Below are 23336 nucleotides of genomic sequence, written 5' to 3' on the forward strand. Positions count from 1 at the left end.
ACTTTCCACATTTACAAAATTTCAAATCTATCCATTTCTTCCTGAAAAATCTCTTTTTTTTTTGAAGTCTTTCAGTGCATCTTATGTCATCTTCATTGTATCTATAAATTTTCATTTTTTAAATTTTTTTAAATTTTCGCAAATGAACGTACGTACGTAATTACACCGTACATGTAGAATCGAAACTGAATTGGCAATTTTCCAACGCCTACGGCCATGTGCATTCAATCGTGCATGACGTAGTGGTTCTCGTTTCGATGTTTCTTCCACGTGACCGACCTCAGCAGTGTCCACTTTTTTCCTGAAATTCAAGTGGCAAGGCGGAGGCTTTCGATAGGAAAGAGGCTGAATCTATGATGATGCCCTTGTATCACCTCATAAAACCCATCTCTCTTTGTAAATTTATGCATCAATTAACTTTAGGCTTCCTCTTCCTGTTCCACTCGATAAATGAAAAAAGAGGAGGACTATATCCTTCTTCCTCTTCCTCTATCCATCTAATTATCGTTTATCTGCATTTCTATTTATTTTTTGTCTATTTTCCTGCCCGAACTGAAACTGAATGAACGAATTTCAGCTGGATTGCAACAAAATTCAGTTTAAGTGAATCGGCGAAGGGATTTACAGGGTTTCATTTGTTTATTTACTCAATTGATCATTTATTTATTTACTTATTCGTCCATTCATTCACTCATTCGTTCAGAAATTCATTCAGGAATTCATTCAGCAATTCATTCATTCATTCATTCACCTATTCCTTTAGCAGTTCATTCATTCATTCATTAATTCATTCATTCTTTCAGCAATTCATTCATTCTTCCAGCGATTCGTCCATTCAATCACCAGTTCACTAATTCGTTCGTTAAATCGCTCATTCATTCATTCATTCATTCATTCATTCATTCATTCATTCATTCATTCATTCATTCATTCATTCATTCATTCATTCATCATTTCAACAACTCGTTTCCATGACACCTCCTTCACTAGTGGGTTTGTTCTTGATAAGCTCTACTTCCATTCCTATTTCACTGTTCATTCGTATTTAATAACTTTTTTCATTCATATAACTGTCTACATATTTATTCGATCATTCATTCACTGAATTCGATTCATCATTATTCAATTTTTTTCAGTTTTAGTTTTTCTGATCCTTGATCAGTGTCAAACAGCTGTTTTGCTTTCTTTTCAGTATGTTTGTATTTCTGAAAGCCGTATAAACCTCTTGCACCTTGAAATATAACGTTAAAGGTCAGGAAGCTTCTGAAGCCTTCTGGAAAAATAATCCTCGCCCTCACTTTTCCCGCTAATATTTTGTAGTTATGAATGCATTTGTAGATTTTATTGAAAGGGAAAAGAAAGTACATTATTTTGTAAAAAGGACCAATTTATTCTAATTTAGCAACAAAAATAATAGAGAGCAGGGTTTTACGTCTAAGAAATTCTTTTCTCTTCTACTCTGATTTCTTGACAACACTGATCGGTTTCAACATTTATTAATGGCATTATTCTCGGTTAAGACGCTAGAAAAATTGATCAGGGTTCAGTTCTCGCCAGTGTTCACGACAAGAAATCCAAGATAGAATTTTTCTCTCGGGCAAAAATTAATGCAAGAGCACAAGAGTTTTCGGGAATAAATTGAAGGTACAAGGGATTTCTTTGTCTATCTTTTGAGGAGGAAATTCACTAATGTAGATTCCTAAATTTTCGGCAAATCTCTCACACCCTTCAGAATGTTTTTTTCAAAAGTGAAATATGTTATAATCACAATTTTTAAAGATAGCTAGGATCAGACCGGCAATTGCCATTTTCCTACGAAATGAGTCTTGTTGCCTGTCAAAGACTTGTGTTCGCGTTAAAGTGCATCTAAGATAGCAAATTTTGTCACTTCCAAAATTCGTCCTTTTTCGAATCAAATCACCCTTTAAAAATTTTTATAAACATATTTTAAATCTGCTTCACACTTAACTTTTCAAGTGTACCTGACTAATCGCATTATTCCTTAGAATACTTAGGAATTCTTTGCGTGCGTTGCATGTGCATCATTCATTAATCATGCACAATTCATGCGAAAATCATTCACGGTCCTATGCAAAAATCACGTCCACCTCTGCTCGAGATTCAAAGATGCCTTTGTTTCTAGCGCTAGGTTTTATTTTTCTTCCTTCCTTCGAAACAAATTTTCTATTGATATTTTCTATGGATGCTTTCTTTTGTCCCGACATCATATATTCGTGTTCTGGTGAGCGAGAATACGTTGACATACGGTCATGCATACATTTGTGAACACACCCCCGGATGCCATGATATGTCGAGGAGTTTAGTTTATCTTTGTTTACTACTGCCGAAGTTGTTTATTTTTTATTATTTTGCAACATTTTCTTATTGCACATATACAGATGTAAACTATGCATGAGGATCTAAGCTGAGGCCAAGTGGAGTCGATTTTATTCGAACTCTTTACCATGCATAATTCATGCAAAAATCATTCCAATTTCATACAAGAATCATACATTACTATTCTGGGAAAATTTCCGTTCAATTACTATTTCTAAATGTTTTTTTATAGAATTTTTCACTCCGATTTTCAACAATCTTGAATTAATCGTGGAGTTTTTCTCCAATTTCTCATAGATTTCTCTCAAAACGGTAGCTTCTTTGCCATAAAAGCGTCAGATTTTACCAATCCATGAGGATCGTTTGCTAGAATCAAAGAGACACACAGAAGAGCCATTCACTTCTTTGTCAGGATTTTTTTTTTTGGAAAAATTCGAAGAGGTGGATATGTATTAATTTTTTTTGGATTTTTATCTACTTTTGATGAATTTCGATAAGATTTTATTGCTTGCAAGCTCCTTATATCCGTAAATTTTGTAATCTTCTAATACTTGAAAGTTCTATAGTACTATCCTTATTCTACTGGGTGTTGTCTCTGCACCGTGTTGGACTCTGATAGCACTTCCTAAAACCAACATTTTTATCATCTTCTACCGTTATTTGTAAATAAATAAAGTAAACAAACAAACAAGATACTATTTTTCACCCATAATGACTTAATGAATTAAACTGTATAGAAGAAATTTCCGGAAATTTCAAGAAATTCCAATTCAAGAGATTTTTTTACGACCATAAACATTTAGTTTTGAAGGCCTTCAAAGCCAACCATTTCGTTCATCCTCATTCTTTCTTCTTCCTTCTCTTTTCTCATCCATTCATCCATCTCTTCGTCTTCTATTTCCATTCAAAAGATTCTACTTTCCTTTCTCTCTTTCTTTCTCCTTCGCTCTCATACACAAATTCACTTTTAAATGTTTTTTGTCTTAAGTATTTTTGTTCTCTATTTAATTTTGAACATTTTATAGTATTTGCTGAAAATAACACTATAAACATTCGAAAAACATTAGATGTAAACATTAAAAAAATTAACAATGTGGATTAAAGTTTCTACATTTTCTTTACATTAGAAAATGAAGAAAATTTTCTCCAAAATTTTTTAAAGTAGTATCAAAGAAAACTGATCCAGTAAGGGGGGGGGGGCTCAGGAGGTACCCCCGAGGTAATTGGATGCAGCCGACAAGAAAAGAAAAGACAGATTAAAACAAGTCAACACAAACCGATTGACACATTTTTTCAAAGTTTGCTCATATAAATACATATAAATAAAATAAATAATAATATAATAATAATACCTAATATAAATAATTTTTTTAAAAGACGGGTGAAGGCAATGACCGAATCTACCGACGAAGCACTAATGACGCAATGCGACGAATTTCAAAAAAGAAATGGAATTGGGTAGTTATGTCACGAAAAACGCTATCAACGAGCGCTGCTGTGAAATTCCCCATTTTGTTAAGGAGAAGCCATATATGAGATATATTTATGGTATATTTATACATGAAATATTTCTTCCCTGTCCTTCCAGTAAAACTCGGGCTTCAAGCTGGTCTTTTGTTATGCATTTGATTGAATTTTAAATTTTTCCTAGATAACTTGTCAAGGATTCTGTCACAACTTGTCTTTACTAGTCTTAACAAGTCTTGTCTTGTCTTGTCTTGCTACATCCTGACTTTTAGTGTTCCTGGATCACAGCTCAAGCGTTGTATCATAACGTGTCCTAACTAGTCTTAACCAATCTTGTCTTGTCTTGTCTTGTCTTGCTACATCCTGACTTTAGAGTTCCTGGATCATCGGTCAAGCGTTGTGTCATAACTTGTCCTTACTGGTCTAAGCAGGTCTTGTCTCGCTACATCCTGAGTTTTAGTGTTTCTGGATTACAGGTCAAACGTTGTGTTGTGACTTGTCCCTACTAGTCTTAACAGGTCTTGTCTTGCTACATCCTGACCTTTAGAGTTCCTGAATCACAGGTCAAGCGTTGTATCATAACTTGTCCTAACTAGTCTTAACAGTTTTTCTAGACAGTTTTTATCCTGTCTTGTCGGCTGCACCCAACTAACCCGGGTTGCTCCTGATGTTCTCCAGATCCCGATGAGTTCTCCAAATTATCACCAAGTGATTTAAGTAATCCGTTAAACGAGAAATTACACGAAAATAATTGATTATAGGCTTTTTTCTCCATCGAGTCTGTACCAATTTGGTTAAAAAATGCTTTTATTGGCATGTTTTTCATGAAAATGTCTTACGTTTATTGTCCCATTAACTGGATGTGAATGGGTGTACCGTGGATTGATTCAATTATTCTGTTAGATTTAGTGGTTTCTGGATTACTGGATGCCGCACACATACATACGCAGATTTACGTCCATTTCTTGCTCATTTCCTCTTTTCCGCCTGCTTTCGAATGAATTTTTCGCGTTTTCAACCTTTAACAATCCGTTTTTCTGGATTCTTTTTCAAATGGGAACGCCCGGGAATCGGGGATTGTTTATGGATCGGCTAAGTCATTTGATCTCTGGCTTCTCATATAGAATCCCTTTTCTTCGGACTTCATATAGTCATAAATCGGGGCAGGATCTTTCGTCTTTATTTTTTGTCTGCATTTCTCTTTCTTTCTTTTCTTCTAAGCGTCTCTACCTTTAATAACAAAGATCACTATTTCACCTCATAGAATTCTTCCTTGTGTTCCTGATTTTCAAGGATTTGAAGAGTTGTCGGCAATTGTTTTTCGTTGACAGCGTTCAGTCACGATGAGCACCTTGTTAAGCCAACTTAGCACTGAAGTGGACAACTTGTCAGACGTCTTCCTTGTTTTCAGTCTTTTCCCGTAACAAAACCGTGACAACTCGTCCACACTATCAGAACGCAACATCTTTTCAGTAAACAAAACCAGTTCCAATTTTCCAACATTATCTGCCTTTCAAAATGTCTTTTTCCAGAAATTCCTTCAGTTGACCGATGTCTCCCACGAAAGTTTTCCGTGATTTTTTTTTGGCGTGGGAGACATCGGTCATTGCTATCCAGTACCAGTTTCTATAAGCTATAAAAATTCTTGCAATTAAATTATTATGGAGAGTTTTTCACTACAATCACAACTTCTAAAATAATTATAATTTTTCGTTAAGGCTAATTAAGTAATTTTGTGTTTCTCTCTAATTTGTACATTTTTTTCGAACTTCTTCAAAAATTACCTTCTCTTTAGTTTTAGTTGCTTTAAATTGTACCTTCGCCCATCTAAATGTAGAATTCCAGTAGTTTCTTCTTATTCTAACAGTTCACGAATCTAATTTTTTTTTATTAAATTATCAATTTTTAGAAAAAGAATGAGCAAGAAAACCAAAAATTTTTTCAATGTATCATTGCTAATTATTTCTTCTCGGATGCTAAGCATTTCTTCTCGGAACCTTCGAAGGTCACCTTTTTTTCGAGGAATATCCACAATTTTCTGGCGGTTCAGCTATCATTGGTTATTCGAAAATTTGTTTTTCTCTTAGAATCACATAATTATTCATAGAATAATTGATCGATGTACGTGAAATGGAAGGCATTAAAGAGCAAAAAGTTGGAAATTACCTCGAAGCGTTTTTTCGAGGATTTCGAAACTTTTTTATGATTTGGAAATTTTTTCTCTTCTTTTTTGAAATCTGATGTGTAAATCATTCAGTTCTCTGAAGCATTCCTCTACTTTTAAACCTTTGACTACTGTCTATGCAGATAATTATCCCCTAATTATTTTATTGGCAATTAGTATCTGGTTCAATTTAAGGGGTTTCCACTTGATAGTTTTATTTAATCATTGCTCATTTCAGAACGCAAAGAGTATTCAGGTATTCCCCAGAATGAAAAGATAGATTTGGATTTTATTCCTAGATGGCAAAGTGAAAAAGTAGGAAAAAGATTTTAAAAATTCCTTTTAAAGAAATATTTTCTGAGTTGCGCAAAATTCAATAGACCGGCTGTCTTTTTTGCTTTTGGGAGAAGTCTCTGCACAATGTGTTTCACTCTCTTTTTTCTTCACTAAGAAAACGTCGCACAGAAATTCTAGGACGGACTCTTTTCTGGATCTCTCCGAATTTGCGATTACTACGGAACTTTTCATTATGGTACTTTTCTAGATCTATGGATCACTTTATAATACGGTGTAGGATTTTTAGAATAAAGGATTTCTAAATTTAAGAGAAGATTTGTGGACACTGAGACAAATTTAAAGATTTTCCTTGAAGTCTTCAAAATTTCTGTCGAACTTCCCCTACTCTTCATATCTTTTTCTTTATACCTTGAGAATTCATCCATTTTTACCTCTTTTGTAGTTTTTTGTTGACAGTTTGAGCCCAAATTCTTCTATCTTTTTTGATTTTTCTTAAAACTTTCTAAAATATGAAAATTCGCTTTTTTTGTGATTTTTTGAGTACTTCAACCTTAAGTCTAAATTTAAAAATTTTCTGTGCGATTTTACAAATCTTCTTAGTGTTTTTTGGTGATTCTATAAGATATTCCTTTGGATAAATAAACGAGTCGTGAAGAAAACATTTCTGATTGTTTTGGAGGAGATTTGAGTCAATTTATTCCTCATAGCGAGCTCGTGGACAGCTCATACACATACGTAAAACGAATCCAATTACCCCACACTGCATCCTAATTTATTCGCTAAGATTTGTGTTATTTATAAATGTCTGTCCCGAAAAGCGGGAACGGTTGTTTTTTCCCTGCAAAAATATGGTTGAAGTAAACAACTATTGTGGCTTTGACGAAAAACTTCAACCTAAACTTAAACCTTCAACCCCTTTTCCTCTTCCATTAAAATTTTTTCTCTTTTGACTGGATTTTTCTCTGACGCACAGCTGACGATTTTTATTCTATGTAGTGCAATTAAACATAGATTTCTGGTCAAAATATAAATTTTAAGGACAAACATCTGTGCGTGTCAGTGCTCAAGTCAAGTTTAATGGAATCGCTAGTGCACCGGAACAAACACAAAGTAAAACCTCCCACGCAATTACATCATTACTGAACGGTAGCGGATGTAATGAACTTTCAGTCCGGAAGATTTATCATGATCTAAAATTATGTGAAAAGTAATCTAGTCATAATACTAAATCAAATTTAAAAAATAAAATAAAAATATAAATAAAAATAATACTGGACCGAAACTGAAATAAATTGCGTTTAGGAGAAAAATGTAAACTCTCTGTTTTTTCAAAAGCAATTTTTATTTTTTCTCGAGTAGCAGAGCGCATATGTAGTGTATGTGGCCACCAGCACTTATTTTAATCCACGCGGCCGCGATGTGCTTTCGATTCGAGAGCAGCCAGAGAATCCAGAGGGCGTGCGTCAAGTCGAGAAGGTCCTTGATGACTGCTATGAATGCGCGCTGCGTTTAAAACATGGTTACGGTAGGATTACATTTAGCGTAGTTGTGGTGACCACGCACTTTGAAGTTAATAATAGAGCGTAGTGAGAAATATGGAGATTCCACCGACTTGGAAAATATTTGAAAAAAAAAACTGAAAAAAACTACTCATTTCCTGAAACCTCGACGAATGATCTAGAAAAATTTCGATAATCTATTTTTGTTTCTGAATGCAATAAATGGTGGCTCACCCATCAACTTCAGGATTATTGAGGACTTCTGGAAATCTTTGAATCTTTGCTTCTTTCAAGGTTACGATGCGTGACGTTATTTCAAATTTTTCAACCCAACAATCCTGCACGCGGTATTCTTTGATACCATAAGATATATGAACTAATTCCAGTAGACGGGACAGTATAGCGCAGTCAGTAAGAGGTTCCGCTGTGGCTGTAACATGATCGGTCGTTGGTTCGATTCCCCACTAGTGTCAACGAGACTTTTCATCTCTTTAGGGTCAATAAATTTTTAAAATCCAAATCCCAAGCGGACTGATTAATGCAGGATATTTCATCCTTTTGCACTTTTTAATTTAAGCAGATAACTGCTTTCCTCTTCTTCACTCGAACTTCTGCCCAATTCCTTGAAATCCTGGACTTTGCGCGTGAAATTTTCCCGCTTTTTCTTCGGAGAGTGCTTCTGTCGATCCCTCAATACCTTCCATAGATTCTCCATATATTTTTTTATCAACATATTTACCTCTTTATCGTCTCGGTAATTCACTGATTCATGCTGCATTACCTACATCACAATACAGATTTCCCGCCTGGATTAATCTAGAAATGAGGAATATTACAATATGTGTACGAGAGTGGAACGCTTGCTGAGAGAGTATAAACGCCAAGAGGAAGCGCAAAATTCTAGCAAAAATAACGCTGCGAGTTTGTAATTCCCACGCGTTTCGCCTTGCGAAATAAATGCATGAATGAGTGCGTCGGTCATGTCGCCCTCGGGCGTTGTCCGTGGCGACATATGACGAGGTTACGGAAGTTATAAGTGGGTCCCCCGGGGGCAGTGTCAACGGTCGGATCTATAAGTCATCGCAAGTGAATCAACGTACACGAGGAGTATCTTTGACCAAGTTGTTTAAAATTAATTATCACTATTATTTATATGTACAAGGCTAAAGATCGTCCGTTGTACAGACGTTGAAAAGATTGAATTGTCGAAAAGTGTCCGCCGTTATCGATGTACGTCTTGTTGATTGAGGCAATTTTGAAGGAAATCTGTCGCAACCCGATTTTTTTTTGGCGAAAATTTCTCCAATTTTCCTCGGAAAATCCTGGATTTTTAGGTGTTCGCTCATGCTTAAATTCATTTTAATCGAGTTTCTACTACTGCTGCGTTGCTCGATTCTCTTTCTTCCTCTCTCGATTCCCTTAAAGTCCGCATACGGTAGCAGGTTGGTAAATGAGAAAAACGCGATTTCCACCTAGTCTATCAGTCATTATCGGTTTTTTACTTATTACATATTACATTTCGATGTTCAAAATTTCTTATCCATCCTAAAATTTTGAAAAATTTTATCTGGTTAGAATTCCGGAAAATATTATTATGAACTTACATATTATATACCGATTATTACAACCACTACTGTTATTTTACACCAATGTTACAATTATTTATTCATTTAATAATTAAAATCGTAAGAAAGGTAGTGATTTTTTTACAAGTTTTATTTGAAAAACATAGAGACGACATAAAAAAAAAAACTTATACTCCAAAATCCTATAAATAAGTAAATTTGATTTTTGTGGAAAGACGCGTGTTTTTTTGTTACGTTCGCCTTTTTTTGCCTCTTATTGGCTTTCTAGCGAGTTTTTTTTCTGAAATCTTAAAAAACAAAACATTAAAAAACAAAACAAACGAAGTTAAAATGTTTACTGATAGCGATGATGATACTGAGACCGCTCATTTTGTCAAGCGGAGTAATCTATGGGCGGTCATATCTATTTTTGAGTTTTTGAGGCTCTTTTGAGTAGTCATATTTTCTCCAGAGTCATTTGTACACATCATTTCAATTTTTCCATGCAGTTCCTTACTTCCACCACCTCAACGGCTGCTTTTATTCCAAGAACCGTGAAAAATTGCTGAGATTCTTAACTGTCTAAACAAATATTGATTTCCACAATATCATGGATTTTCTCTGCTTTTTTTTTCTGAGCTGGGATTTTCTGAGGTTCTACAGTGCTCCATTACCTCACCTCTTCGTTAATGTTCGTGGTAGTGATTTCTCGTGCGGATTTCTACATACTTTATATCCGAAATGAAGCGTTATAGATCGAGTTTTTCCAGAAATTATGCGGGACTTAACATCGTGAAGCAATGCCAGCATACAGCTAAATACATGTATGTATATAAGTTGTTCCAATTCCCCGTATCCGTCGTAATCCGTGCGTGTTTCCGGCGTGCTCGGTTACTTCTTCCGCTCTTTTTGGCTAATCGCTGTCACTCAACGCCACTCTATCCACTAGTTATCTAAAATTATTATTATTTTTCCTAGTCCTAGGATTTTCTGGATGACTTAAGACTGAGTATTTCTTCTCTCCGTTCCTACAAAGCTCTTTTTCATAGAGATTCAACTAAAAAACCCGTTCTGAGGTTAACAAACTACACAATAAATTGAAATAAAGATCAGATTATTTCTTCATATTTTTTGTCTTTATATTATATTATATTTTATATTATATTTATTTTTTCTCTTTTATACATGTATTTCATATTTATGTATAATTATCTATAATATTTATTTATTTATACATATATATAATGTTTATATACATATTCCTCCATATTCATTCTTTCCTTTATTCTATTCCTCCATATCTTTCTAAGGATGAGTTCTTCGGATGGATTCAGATTTTCAAAGGGATCACGACTGATCTCGTACTAGCTGATTTTTTTGGATTTCTCCACGGAATTTTCAAATTTAATCACAGGCTGTTTTTTCCAAATAAAACTCTTTGATTTATTTCTTACTTTCATTAAAATAAATTCAAACCTAAAAGTCTCTGTCTACTTTTTTTTTATTCTAAGAACGTTTCATCTTTATCTAAAAGATATACAACAGAAGATTGTTTTTGTGAGGAGCGCTAAACACAAAAAAAAAGTTCTTAGTAAGTTATATCTATAAATTCGTGGCAGGACCAGCATGCGGCGTTAAATCTCATTCTTAACCGCATACCATAGGATTAGCTCACGTTTTTGAGTCCCATTCAGCTCATATCTGATTTTTTTTTCGCTTCGTTTACGATAAGGTTTCCTTTCTTAAGTTATGCTCGAATAGATTGGTTCTTCAGAGAATTTACCCGATTTCCTCGCATCAATTAACTCCTTTTTTCACTCTCGCCGTCCTTAAATCGTACTCCTTGATTAGCCGCCTTGTTTACACGCTCCGTCTCTTGCCGGGCATATCAAGTTATTGGTGGAATTTTTGTCCTTCTACTTTTCCAGCACTTATAAATAATAATTTATTATTCTTTCTTAATTGAACAACAATTTCCAGTGCCCATTTTGTTTGGCGGGTAAGGACTACTCTCTGGAGGCACCAGAAATTTATGAAAAATATCATACTTTTTTCTTTTTTGTACTTTTCTTTTTTATTTTGTAAAAATTGAAATTGGAAATTTTCAGCTTTTTGATTTTGTACTGTGCTTTTTTGTTTGCATTGGACCTCAACGACGATCTTCCAGCATCCAGCATTTTCTGGAAACTTCTAATTTGTTGATTGGAGCTACATCGTCTATGTTGTTTCTTTTAAATACAATACAAATAAAAGGGTCATAATGGTATGAAAAATACATAATAAAATGATGTATATACAACAATAAAATAATAATAGTATTAGTGGTAACAAATCCAACAGATTTACACAAAACTGTTATTATTATCGTATCGTTATTGTTTCGCTTATCTGTTTACCTTGATAATAATATTATTTTACAAAATTATTTAGGCAGTTAGGATATTTTACCTTAATGGTTTGTAATTCAGTGGCATTCGTTTCAAAATAGCTGTTAATACCTGATCATTCAAAATCTGGAGAACTAATTTACTTCGTTTTTATGATAAGAAGTCCGGAATTTTATCTTAACTGATTTTTCGAACTTGGAAAAAACAAATCTATTTTTATTTTTATTTTTTCGTCTTCTATTTTTTAAATCTTTGGAATTTTTTTACATCTTTTAAACCTCGTTGGCATAACAAGGAAACATAAATATTGCGTAGGCGTTGTTGGTTCTCCTTGACATCCGGGAAAATATGTCTACTGTGGTCCTCCTAGGTTCTCGTTGATCATCAAGGCTAAAGATAAAGTTTGATAGGCGTAAATAAGTGATAGAACATCTACCAGCTAAGGAAGAGGGGGAAAAACTTCCTACTAATCCACAAGGATATTTTCTGGGAAAATGCGTGGTTGTTGTTGAGTGTTCAGATATTCCCTTAGTAACTAGATTGAATTACTCTTTTTTTGTGGTTCACAAAACCATTATGAACTGAATTATTATTATGAATTAAAAATTATCATATATGAAATATTCTAAAAAAACATTTCAAAAATCGTTTCAAATCAAACGGCTGAACTGTGGGCTTGTAGAAGCTGTACTTGTAGTCTCCGCTCGAATGAATCCACATTCGCAAGTTCGTAGAAAAGTTGTTATTTTCCTTTCGAATGAGGTTTTATGATGTTCGACTCATATTTCTGGATGACAGCCGTCAACTCATCTCAATTGGTTCTTAGAGTTCATCTTATTTACTAAGTTGTTCTGACGAATTAATATGCGATGACATCATTTGATGAATGACTGTCAACTTTAAGTTGAAAGATACATATGTACGTGAATGAGACAAGCGGAAATTTCACATTAATGTTGATTTAGTTCGGAAATCCTGAAATGTCAATTTCCTCTTTCCGCCTCTCTTTTTTATTTTCCTTTTGGTAAAAGACGTCTGGCAACAAAAAAATGTGTTCGATGATTCTTCTCAAGCGGGAACCGATCTTAAGCGCGAACCGTGGAAAGGAACCAGAATTCTTTTTTTTTTTTGTTCCTTGATTTTTTTCTCCTTGAAAATCCAGTTGTTCCCGCAAACATCCAAGATTTTGTTTTTCTTTTCTAAAATTCTTAACGTAGAAAGTTTCCGTGGGGAACTGATTCGGTGAGTATTGCAAGGATTCTTAGGAGGTATTCCGCATTCGCTCTACTCTTGAACTTTTTTCCCTACCAATATTCTTGTTCTTCGAATAATAGCGTGGTTATTATTCCTTTTTGAATTATCAATGTTAATTATTTTTTACTTTTTCTATTATTTTCTCTAGTCATTCTTTGTTCGTATTCCAGCAAAAGTTCTTGGAAAGCACTCTCAAAATTATTATTAAATCTACACTTCGCCTCCTTAAGAAATTTTTTCAAATTTCTAATCGATTTTTGTGGTTTTAAAGTCCCAATGTTGTACTACACATAATTTCTGGCAAGTTTGCAGTTTTGAAATTCCAGTCTCATCCTGGTAATATGTACTCGATTCAGTTGTTTTTGGAAAATTTTCCTGACATATACCATACTTGTTAGAAATCCCTGAATTCATCCTGGGATCTGTTTTACACATCATTTACATGGACACGTGTAGACTATTCTCTTATCTCCTTCTATATTGATTTCTTCTTTGATCTCTTCCTTCTTCTTCGTCTTGTCTTCATCAACGCTCTCACTTCCTTCCTTCTCAATCTCATTCTTTTCTTCTCTTCGCTTCCTGTTTCGGTTGCTCCCATTTAAAAGAAAAATCATTATGTCGCTGATTCCCGTTCGGATTCGTTCCCGTTCCCGCACTGCTATCACATTCAACGAACTTGTAGATGTGGGGCGATAAGGAGAAGCACGATCCGTTGCTGCTCGGCGGATTCAGTATGGGTAACAACGGTCTTCATCATCATTCGCATCTGTATCGAGAATTTCACCGAGGAATGAACGGGAAATCACGGCCGGTCGTCTTATGGAAAGGCGAGACAGCAAGAAAAAAACGATTCGGTTGGTTTCCAGTTGGTTTCTGGGATTGTTGTGGGCTGGAAATGGCGGGAAAAAATTCCGAAAATAGAAGAAATAATAATCATCTGATCCTAAGACAATTTTTAGCTGGTAAAGATGCTGAGAACATTACCAGATGAGAAATAAAAGTGGGAATAAATGAAAATAAAACAGAATCCAGTAATACACCCACACATAGTAAATAATAGATGTTTTTAAGGTGAAGTAATAGTAATAGTTTTAAGGTAAGGTAATGGTAATAAATTTTTAAGGTAATAATAAGGTTTTTTCTTTCCAAAAATTATTTTTCTACTTGTAGGTTCTGGGTTTTCTTCTAAGCAATGTATAGATTAATGGAATTTGTTTTGTTACATCCGAATAGTCCTCGAGAAAATTTCCTCATTGGATTTACTTTGATTTTATAAGTAAATGTATGTAGAGAAGGACTTGACAAGCATTTAAACTTACATAGGTGAAGTTTCAAATTTTCACTCGTAACGAGTTGGAAATAATACATATTAATCAATAAGTGAGGAGAAATATGCTTTAGAATTGAAAAAGAAACAAATTCTCTTTTAACTGGTAATTTTAACTTTTCGCAGACGAATGGATAATAGGCTAGGAATTAGAAATAGGTTTCAAAGGTGGCTTTAAATATTTAATTTCAATTTTTCAAATTAGTTTTTTCCCTATTATGTGCTTTAATAGCGATAAATATGCCTAGAAAAGTACACTTTTATATTTGCATGAAATACTAGAACGATGCTTTTTTTCTAGAAAGTAATTACTGTGTAAGCAATAAATTGCTGCTGCTAGAGCACTTTACAGAACCATTTGAATGAAGGATATTTTCCACAGGCGCCTCTATACTTCGCTAGGGACATGTTTTTTTCCGAAGGAAAACTCGTCCGTTTCCGTTTGGAAGGGATGATCTCGGGCGGAGCTCAAAGAAACTGACTTAATCAAGTTTCAAATTTCAAACCGTTAACTATATTTTGAAGTGATTTATATATTAATTGTAGCCTAATTATAATAAGTTTATTTAATTTGCTTCTATTATTGGGCATGAACAAAATTCTTGAAACCTCTGATCAAAAATTGATCTAAGAAGGACCTGTTCTGGGAAAGAAATTGATCTGAAAATCTGATCTGGGCAAGTCTCCACGCAAACTTCCGAAAGATGTGGACGTGTTTGTACGCAACGTCCAGAGGACGCAGACAAGTTCACAAACGATCATTTGAAAGGTATGGACGAGTTCACACGCAAGTGTGCGCAGGTAATGGACGAGATGAACGCGATCGCCTCAAAGCTGTGGACGAGTTTATGCGCTTCGTCCTGAAAATATGAACGAGTTTATACGATGTTCAGGAATCATGGAGGTGGTAGATAGTTAGTAATCGTCTGATGATCGTGATCGTCTGAAACATGTGGCCGGTTTTGGGAGAAATCAGATTAAATTAGTTTTTTTCAAGACTGACAAAGCGTACTACGGTCAGGATCTGTATCGTTCTGTACAAATCTGTAATGGGGTACTGTAGTGGGAACACACACACATACAAAACCTCTAGTAAAATCGGAGATCAACTACATTTCTAAAATGAAAATTTGCATGAAAAAAGCGAAAATAGAATATTTTTCTAACAAAAATCTTTGGATTTCTCTGTATGATATTTTTGCTGAGTAAAATGCCTCAGTTTCCAGAAAAACTTTGGGAACCTTTATGTAACCATGTCCGTTTCGAAAAAGAAATCTGTATAATTTTCTTTAGTCTGCAATTGCAAAAGTGATTGTGGAGGAGATCCTCGGGAAAATTTGGGGAATTATTAATTTCTTTTTTTGTAACCTTTGTCTCATTTTGTTGATAAAAAAGGTTTACTTTTTGAATTATAGGGTAAAGAAGATTTTATTAGTTTATAATAATGTGAACATCTATCTAGGAAAGTACTATTCACAAAAAAAATGACTTAAATGAATTTGAAGAAATTTTTATAGTTTTGATGGGTTTTCCCCTGAAACTGTCCATATTATGAACTGTAGCAAACTGCTAATATCTTTCGCTACAAACTGCAAGCGGAAACGTTATTGGGAGAAGAATTTTCCAGAACATAGCAAAAGTGCAAAAGATCTTCGAATGTTTCAAAAGAGCACATCAAATGTGAATATGAAAATTACATTTTTTTCCCCTTCGTTCGCTTATTGACGGACATTTGGTGAAATTTTCTTTAAGCCAAAGTGCTGTCAGAGCACATCTATTGCAAAATGATGTAAGCAATAATTGAAAAGTGATTACGGTAGAAATGCACTTTATTTACGATCGTTCTTGTTAGATATTATTATTATTCCTGTTACTTCTTTTTCGATTATTCCTGTTAGCTCTTTCACGATTTTTCATGCTTACCATCAAGAAAATAAGAATTTCAAATATTAAGAAAATTGTTGATAAAGTTATTAAATAAAATTAACATATATAAACATTTTTAGCTTGATTCCTTGATTTCTGTATAGAATTAAAATAGTAGCGAAACGTAGCGAAATATATTTAAATTCTGACCAATCCCCATGAAAAAGACGGATTTTTTAATGGTAATGGTAAAATATAATCCTTGCCGGTTTTTTAGGGCGGTTCAGGTCCACTCTTTTCCTTGTTTTTGCATTTGAAAGGCAGCTTTGGAGCTCTCCATGGCGAAAAAAAAAAGAAGAGAGGTCAGAAAAAAATTGATTCTCTGCGCTTGCTGTTTAAGAAAATTCTGACAGCATTCCCATTGCGTTCATTATACATTTTCTCCTGAAAAATAGTCTAAGAAGTGAAGAAGTTGATGAGAAATCTTCTATTTCTCACGAAATACATCATAATAGACTTATTCATTCGTTAAATATTCAGCTGATTAAGTGAAGAATGTAAATATTGAGCGGAAATGGCTGAGAAAAAATGATTGAGGAGGAGGCGAAGACTGGAAAAAAGGAAAAATGTTCCAGGTGGTTGAAAAAGCTCAGCTTTTTACTATTTTGAAGCACTGTACATTATTATAAAAAAGAGAACATAACACGTGTTCCATAAAGTCGACAATAGAATCTCAACGGTTCCAGAACTCGCTGGATAGTGATTTTTGCGAAAGGAAGAGAAATTAGCACTCCGACTCAAAAATTTGTGACTCAAAACAGTTTAAGCTGCAATTTAATAACACCTAATGGCCAAAAAAAAGCAAAATTACACTTTTTTATGTTTGAGCTCTCGGAAGAAAAACTTATTTTATAGGATTTGTGAAAAAATGCGGCCCACTTACGTTTCTGTAAGAGATAACCGTCATTTTTGAAGAGTGATATACCGGTGCCATCCGATTGTTTAATGACAACGGCGTGACCCACCGGTGGGTCACGCGGCAGTCACGGTGTGAAGCAGATTTTTTCCTTGAAGTTATGTAGTACTACTATACTTCTGGATTACTTTTCTACTGCCGTACGATAACTTATTCGATAAGGGAGAAATGCAAAGATATTTTGGATGTTGTCGAAGATTTCCTTAGTTCTCAACATTATTTCGGGAAAATATCGATCATATCTTAAAGACAGCATATCACAGAATTGACGATGTTGGATCTCTACATGAAAAGGTGGAGGTGTACTTCATGAATATGAGCGTGATTACGTTCACTTTGTCTCTCTCGCATCCAGAAAATAGCGTGTGAAAACGCCTCGTGATCACATCGTCTAACGATGCAACTTACTACGGATGATAGAAATATGGAATTCGATTGCGACGTGGTTTTGCAGAAACTGCGGCTACTATCGTTTATTTGAGTTATATTTGTTGACACCCTGGCATTGGACAAGAAGTAGTTGCTCGCTTTCGTCATGTAATAAGTTGCATCGTTAGGTAGACGAGATCACACGTGTAATAAGTTGCATCGTTGGTTGGACGGGGGTTCCAGTTCAGAATGTCGAGGTTTCATCAAGAAAATGATCTCAGTATCGTTAGGTTCGTAACATGGTGCTGCCTTCAAATCGTGATTAATCGATAATTTATTCAAATGAGAATCACAGTTAAATGTCTTGCACAGCGGCTTATCGCTGAAGTATGAAGGCATTCCTGAGTACATACTTCCGGTAAGCCCGGATTTAAATAAATGGGCTCGTCTGTGGTGTTATCGTAATCCATGAAGGTCTAAAACGAGCGTTGCGATGCAAAAAAAACACATATTTGAGATTTATTGCAACGTTATTGGTTTTACAATACAAGAACGCGCAAATTTTTGTTCTCTGGAATTTTGTGGAGGGACATAATTTTTTGTAAAAGGTTCGTGTCTACTCTAGCTTAATCTGCTTTCGTATTTACTTTTTAAAAATATTGCTCACCTCAGTTCTCGAATTTGATAATATATGTGTACGTACGCCATATACGTACTTATTCTTAGAAATGTTCGCCATAAATCTCATTTTAAAAATTTAAAGAATCCTTTAAATTTTGAAGGGAAATCCATACTTGCTTGCGTAGTATAAGTGTTAAACTATGCGAGAATTGTTCCCTATTCAACAATTTGAAACAATAAACAGAAGTTGATATAGCAGAAACTGGGATATCATAAATTTAAAGGAGAAAAAACACAAATAATGTGTGGATTTTTTTCGCCGCGTTTTCCCTGAAAAAAAAAACCGCAAAATTTCTTTTAAATAATAGTGTGATTGAAAAAAAAATAATTTAAAGGCAACATTTATGAAGATTCTCGTCCTTTAAACGTTGAATATGTTGCAACTATAGTTCTGTTTACTTTATAATCTAAATATGTTGCTATTAATTTTGTGAAATAATTTAAATTTTAATCATCAGCTGTCATATTCGTGGCAGGTTTTCAGTTGAGTCTCTACTTCACATGGTTTTTGTCTAGATCAGAGAGACAGAGATAACTCGTCCGAATCAAGAAAAAATCCGTGAAGTTGATCACATAGTGTGCTCTGTCTTCAACTTTAACATGATTTACGAAGAATTCCTTGCAAACGTTTCTTTGATCCCTTCTAAAACTTCGAACACAATAGACGAGTTCTCGGAACTTTTTTTTGATTGCTTGAACACGTCAATACTCTCATAGAATGTGAAAATCACGTGAAAATTTCTTGAAATGCTGTGATTTTGTGTATTATTGGTAAACTGAGTTTATAAACGATTTTTTTAAGAACGAAATTCATTGAAAGTGAGGAAAAAAATTCGATGAGAGGACTAAAATCAGGGAATTTTTAGGAGAAGAATTTGTATTCGCTCCGAGATAAATAACTCGTCCATCCTGTATCATAACTCGTCCAGTCCTCATCGTAGCCCGTCCAGTCCGCAGCATAACTCGTCCAGTTCACGCTTACCATCAAATGTCACGTGGTTCATCAAAAATCCCTCATAGTTTTTGATCCCTTACCTCTCTCGTCGGGCCCCATTTAGCAAGATTTCAAACATCAACAACGTCGAAATTAATAATAGATTATTATTGAGTCTTAACCAGCTATTTATTCGCAACTCCATGAGATTTTCATGTCTAAAAATAGTTTTTTTCTACTAAAATTTGCTACATACCTCATTTCGACGCAAGGTGGATTTTGCATAATGAGCCAGCTGCTTGGAAAATGTGCTCTGCTTTTTTTCCCCTGAAAATTGAAATGATGTTTGCATTAAATGTTGAGTGCGTCTGGGGCTGGTAGTACTGTAAGATTTGTCATTATTTCTAGAAACTGTACGATTTTGTAGCATTATCGATCGCATCATGTATGGATCAATTTTGCATCATTTTCCCAACAAAATCAACTTTTCCTTCTGCAGAAAAGTAGAAGAAGAAAGTGAAAATTTTTCAACGTTTTGAACGTTCAATATTTTAGTTAATAAATAATTCAATAATTTTAATTTTATACCTACAAACCGCTGGTAAATGAGCTATAATGAGCTCTTATAACTTTCGTGGATCTTTTAAACTCTATGGGAAATCCTTATTACATTTTTTTCTTCAAAGATTTTTCCTTTGAACTTGTAATGGTGCAAATTTTAACGGAATGAGTAAGTAAAGTAAATGAAGTAATTAATTAAGTAATTAAGTAAAATTAAGTAAATGAGTTGGTCTAAAAGAATTTTTCAGACCTCTGCAGGATTTCGAGCAAATCTTTCATTTTATAAAATAATTTTTAGTATTTGTAATAAATCTGGGACTATTTTCAGTAATTTTACCCAAAATAGCTGTATTTCTTTCTAGAGATCGATGTAGTGAAATCCGATATGTTGTGTAAGTTTGCGTGATCTCATCGGTATCGGTTTTCAACTGGTGAGATCCCCGAATTGTGCAAGTTTGCGTAAACTTGTAATCCAATCCCGGTTCGTATACTCTTTCCACGCCGCAAAGTGAGCTCACCCTACCAGTCGTGTCTGAATAGTGGGCGATTTTTTTTTCGGGCAAAGAGAAAACCACTAAAATTCTCCCCTGAGGCAATTATTTCCCTGAAATACTTCTCTTTTAAAAACAACTGTACGATGGCAGTTTGAAGCTGTTTGATGAGCAAGAAAAAGGAAAACAAAAAAAAAAGAGATGGCAAGCGCTTTTTTATTTTTTAAAGTACATTCGTTTCATTTAATTGGAGTTTTTCATTCGTTGGAGCTATTTAATTGCCCCATATAAACGAGACTAATACCGTATCCACAGCGCTTACGGCGCTATTATTTGTGGCCTTGGATATAATTCAGAATGATTTCAAAATGAAGGCAATTTTAGCTTTCAGACTGATTAATCGCTCGACATTTGTGTTGGTGAATTCTGTTTTTCCTCTGGAGCTTTCGCTTAAAATTACCCTTATTAGATTTGGGTCAAACGATTCGCTTTGGAGCATAGTAGCTTTCAGTTCAGCTGCAATCAACAAAAACACTGAAGGATATTTATAGATTTATTTTGTATGACCAAGACTTGCCTAAAAAATTACTTTTTTCGGGATTTTTTCACGGTGTGATTGGATTTTTTCTTTGACAAAATTAGAGACAAATTTCTTGTAGTAATCGATAACATTGGACACATTATATTGGATTTAAAGGAATTTTTTTTTTACCAATTTCACCAAAATCAATAGGTCTTACTAATAATTCAGTTTTATTCGGAACAAGCGGATGACTCAGTGTGTCAGTATTCACTCTAAAAAAAATCAAAATCCACAAATCCCTCCACGATTTCACAGATGATTTTTCTCTAAAAACTCTTTCTCTAAAATTTTAATCATTGAAATCTGTGTTAATCTATGTAAAACGTTTGTTTTTATTGTGGCTTTTGGATGTTCGTGATCCTTTTTTTCAGAAATATCCAAAAACTTTAGTTGCTAAGAACTCTTTTTTTAATGTAGACCATTAAATTCTGGTATTATTTTGAGAACAAAGTTTTTTTTTACTGTAAATTATATTTGAGTACAAATAAGAACCCTGGACGTAATAGTAAATGGTGCTGTAATGGATAATAAACAGGGTTTCTTAGCGTTTCTCACCCTATTCCTTCATGAAAATTTAATTATTTTTAGGAATAAAAATTAAACAGTTTTTGACTTCTGAACTGGGTTGGAAAATGCTTCACAAAAACATGTGGAGAGAACACCGTAAACTTTGAACGTTGACGAAAACGAACGAAAAATAGTGCAATTTATAAAAATTATTCTAATTGAATTGAGGAAATTAAGTTATTAAGAACTAATTTTCACAGGTGAACTAATTTTTAGAATTTGACAAATATTCGTATGACATTGATATCGGGGAGCAAATTTCGAAAAACTCTTTCATTACTGGTTCCAAAAAAAAAAAATCCTGGAATAACGCTGTAGTTAAAGTGAACGAACAGAGATTTTAAGTGGATGACATAATCCTTCGAAAATTCCCTAAATTCTAGAAACGGGAGAAACGTTTTTGTGAAAGATTCATGCAAAAAATTCGTCTCGTTTTCCCTTATGATAAATGCGAATGAAATCCCATGAAATATGATTTATGCATATGTTATGCAGCTTCAGCGGAGGAGAATTTATTCCATTCCAGAAACTTCGGTCCCCTCTTCCGTGTTGTTATTTTCATGCAGTTTTATCACCACGGAATCGTTTTACGGATGATTCATTGGTGATAAATTGAAAATGGCAAGCAATTTATCATGACTGTTTTTATCACCACCGCAAAAATTCCCACTTCTCTGGATTCTTGAAAAGATTTTTCTTCGCCCACCGTACCCGCTGTACTTTTCAATGTACTACATTTTCAGTTTTTTTTAGAAGAACAAAGCGGGTGTTTTTGTTTCACTAAAAAAAATCTTCAGATTTGTAATGTGTACATTTTGTATGAGGACATAATTCAATTTTTCTTCTCCAGAAAAGTGATGTTCTATTTATGAGAATTTTGATTCTTGACGAAATGTAAGATTTCCAGAAAATTTTCTTCCCTGCAACTATTTGATTTCCTAGGAGCCTTAGCTGATTTCTTCTGATCTGCATCTACGTGGTTTCAGTTCTGTTCGCCTGTTTTCTGTTTAAATGAGAAAACTTTTTTTTTTTTTCGTTTCTGAGTTTTATATTTCTCAAAGTGTCCTCACTAACATTTGTGGAACTAGATTCCAAGAAAATTGAAAATTGAAAAAAAAAGAAAAAAGTTAGGCTTATGGGTCTCCTTTTCTTCTGAAATCCTCGTTTTCGCTTCATTCCTGGAAGGAGTGAAAATGTTTCTTCTACTAAATTCGGCCAACTCTCAACATTTGTAGGATTAATGAGTCCAGCCAATAGTAAGACGGTCAGGCTCCGCCCACTTAGAAAGTTCACACGTCTTTAAAAACATTAATACGTGTATGTATGTAATTTGTATGTTTATCTTCTCTTAATCAGGGGATCAGTTAAATGTTAGTGCTAAAAATTGCCGTAACAGTTTAAGTCCCATCTAAACGATTTTTTTTTAATTCCCAAAATTCTTCTGTAAGCATAGTGGTGACATTGTCGCGAAAAAGAAAAACCAAACAGGAGAACTTGTGGAAAATAATTGTCTCGAGGAGGAATTCTTGTACTTTCACTTTGAGCTATCGCAAATGAAAAAATAAATACTAAAATAAATACTAATAAAAAAAGTCGAAAATACTGCGTACAAGAAATATATCGAACGTTAATTTCTGGACTTTTTTTTTTTCGCAGCGCAACGCTTGTCTACAGTATACGTATAGTGAGTGACATGCGATGTGATACTCAAGTGGAAGTGTGAGTGCCGAGGACAAACAGAGGATAGCTAACACTATACGGGGGTAATGTGAAGGCAAAGACATTCTTTACCACGTCACGTGTTTTTCGTGTGAACAGATATTTTCGTGTCAGTTCTCCACAGGCGGAAATTTCCCTGGATCCTTATCCTGGATTTCACCACATCCGTCCACTTTGATGTTTGACACGATGCTATTGTTTTTGCATTATCGACGCATTTTATCGTGAATGTCTCCAATTTCTGCGCGCTGTTAAGATGTCTGGCACGGGTCCCAAATGGATTTTATGATGT

General features: G+C 34.3%; 1 protein-coding gene across 2 annotated transcripts in view; it reads left to right on the plus strand.

Moving 5' to 3' along the window:
• Positions 1-13652: 13652 nt before the first annotated feature.
• Positions 13653-23336, plus strand: part of RB195_017144 (uncharacterized protein) — a gene marked incomplete at both ends in the record, with an annotated part of 77063 nt that continues 67379 nt past the window's right edge. The window contains one exon of one of the 2 annotated variants that reach the window (XM_064184005.1): positions 13653-13824. In XM_064184005.1, coding sequence (XP_064039885.1) covers positions 13653-13824 — 172 coding nt within the window. Of the gene's footprint in view, positions 13962-23336 lie in introns of those variants that run through there. The other variant, XM_013437820.2, reaches the window with a different exon arrangement.

This window comes from Necator americanus, chromosome II, assembly GCF_031761385.1.
Source record: "Necator americanus strain Aroian chromosome II, whole genome shotgun sequence".
Lineage (NCBI taxonomy): Eukaryota > Metazoa > Nematoda > Chromadorea > Rhabditida > Ancylostomatidae > Necator > Necator americanus.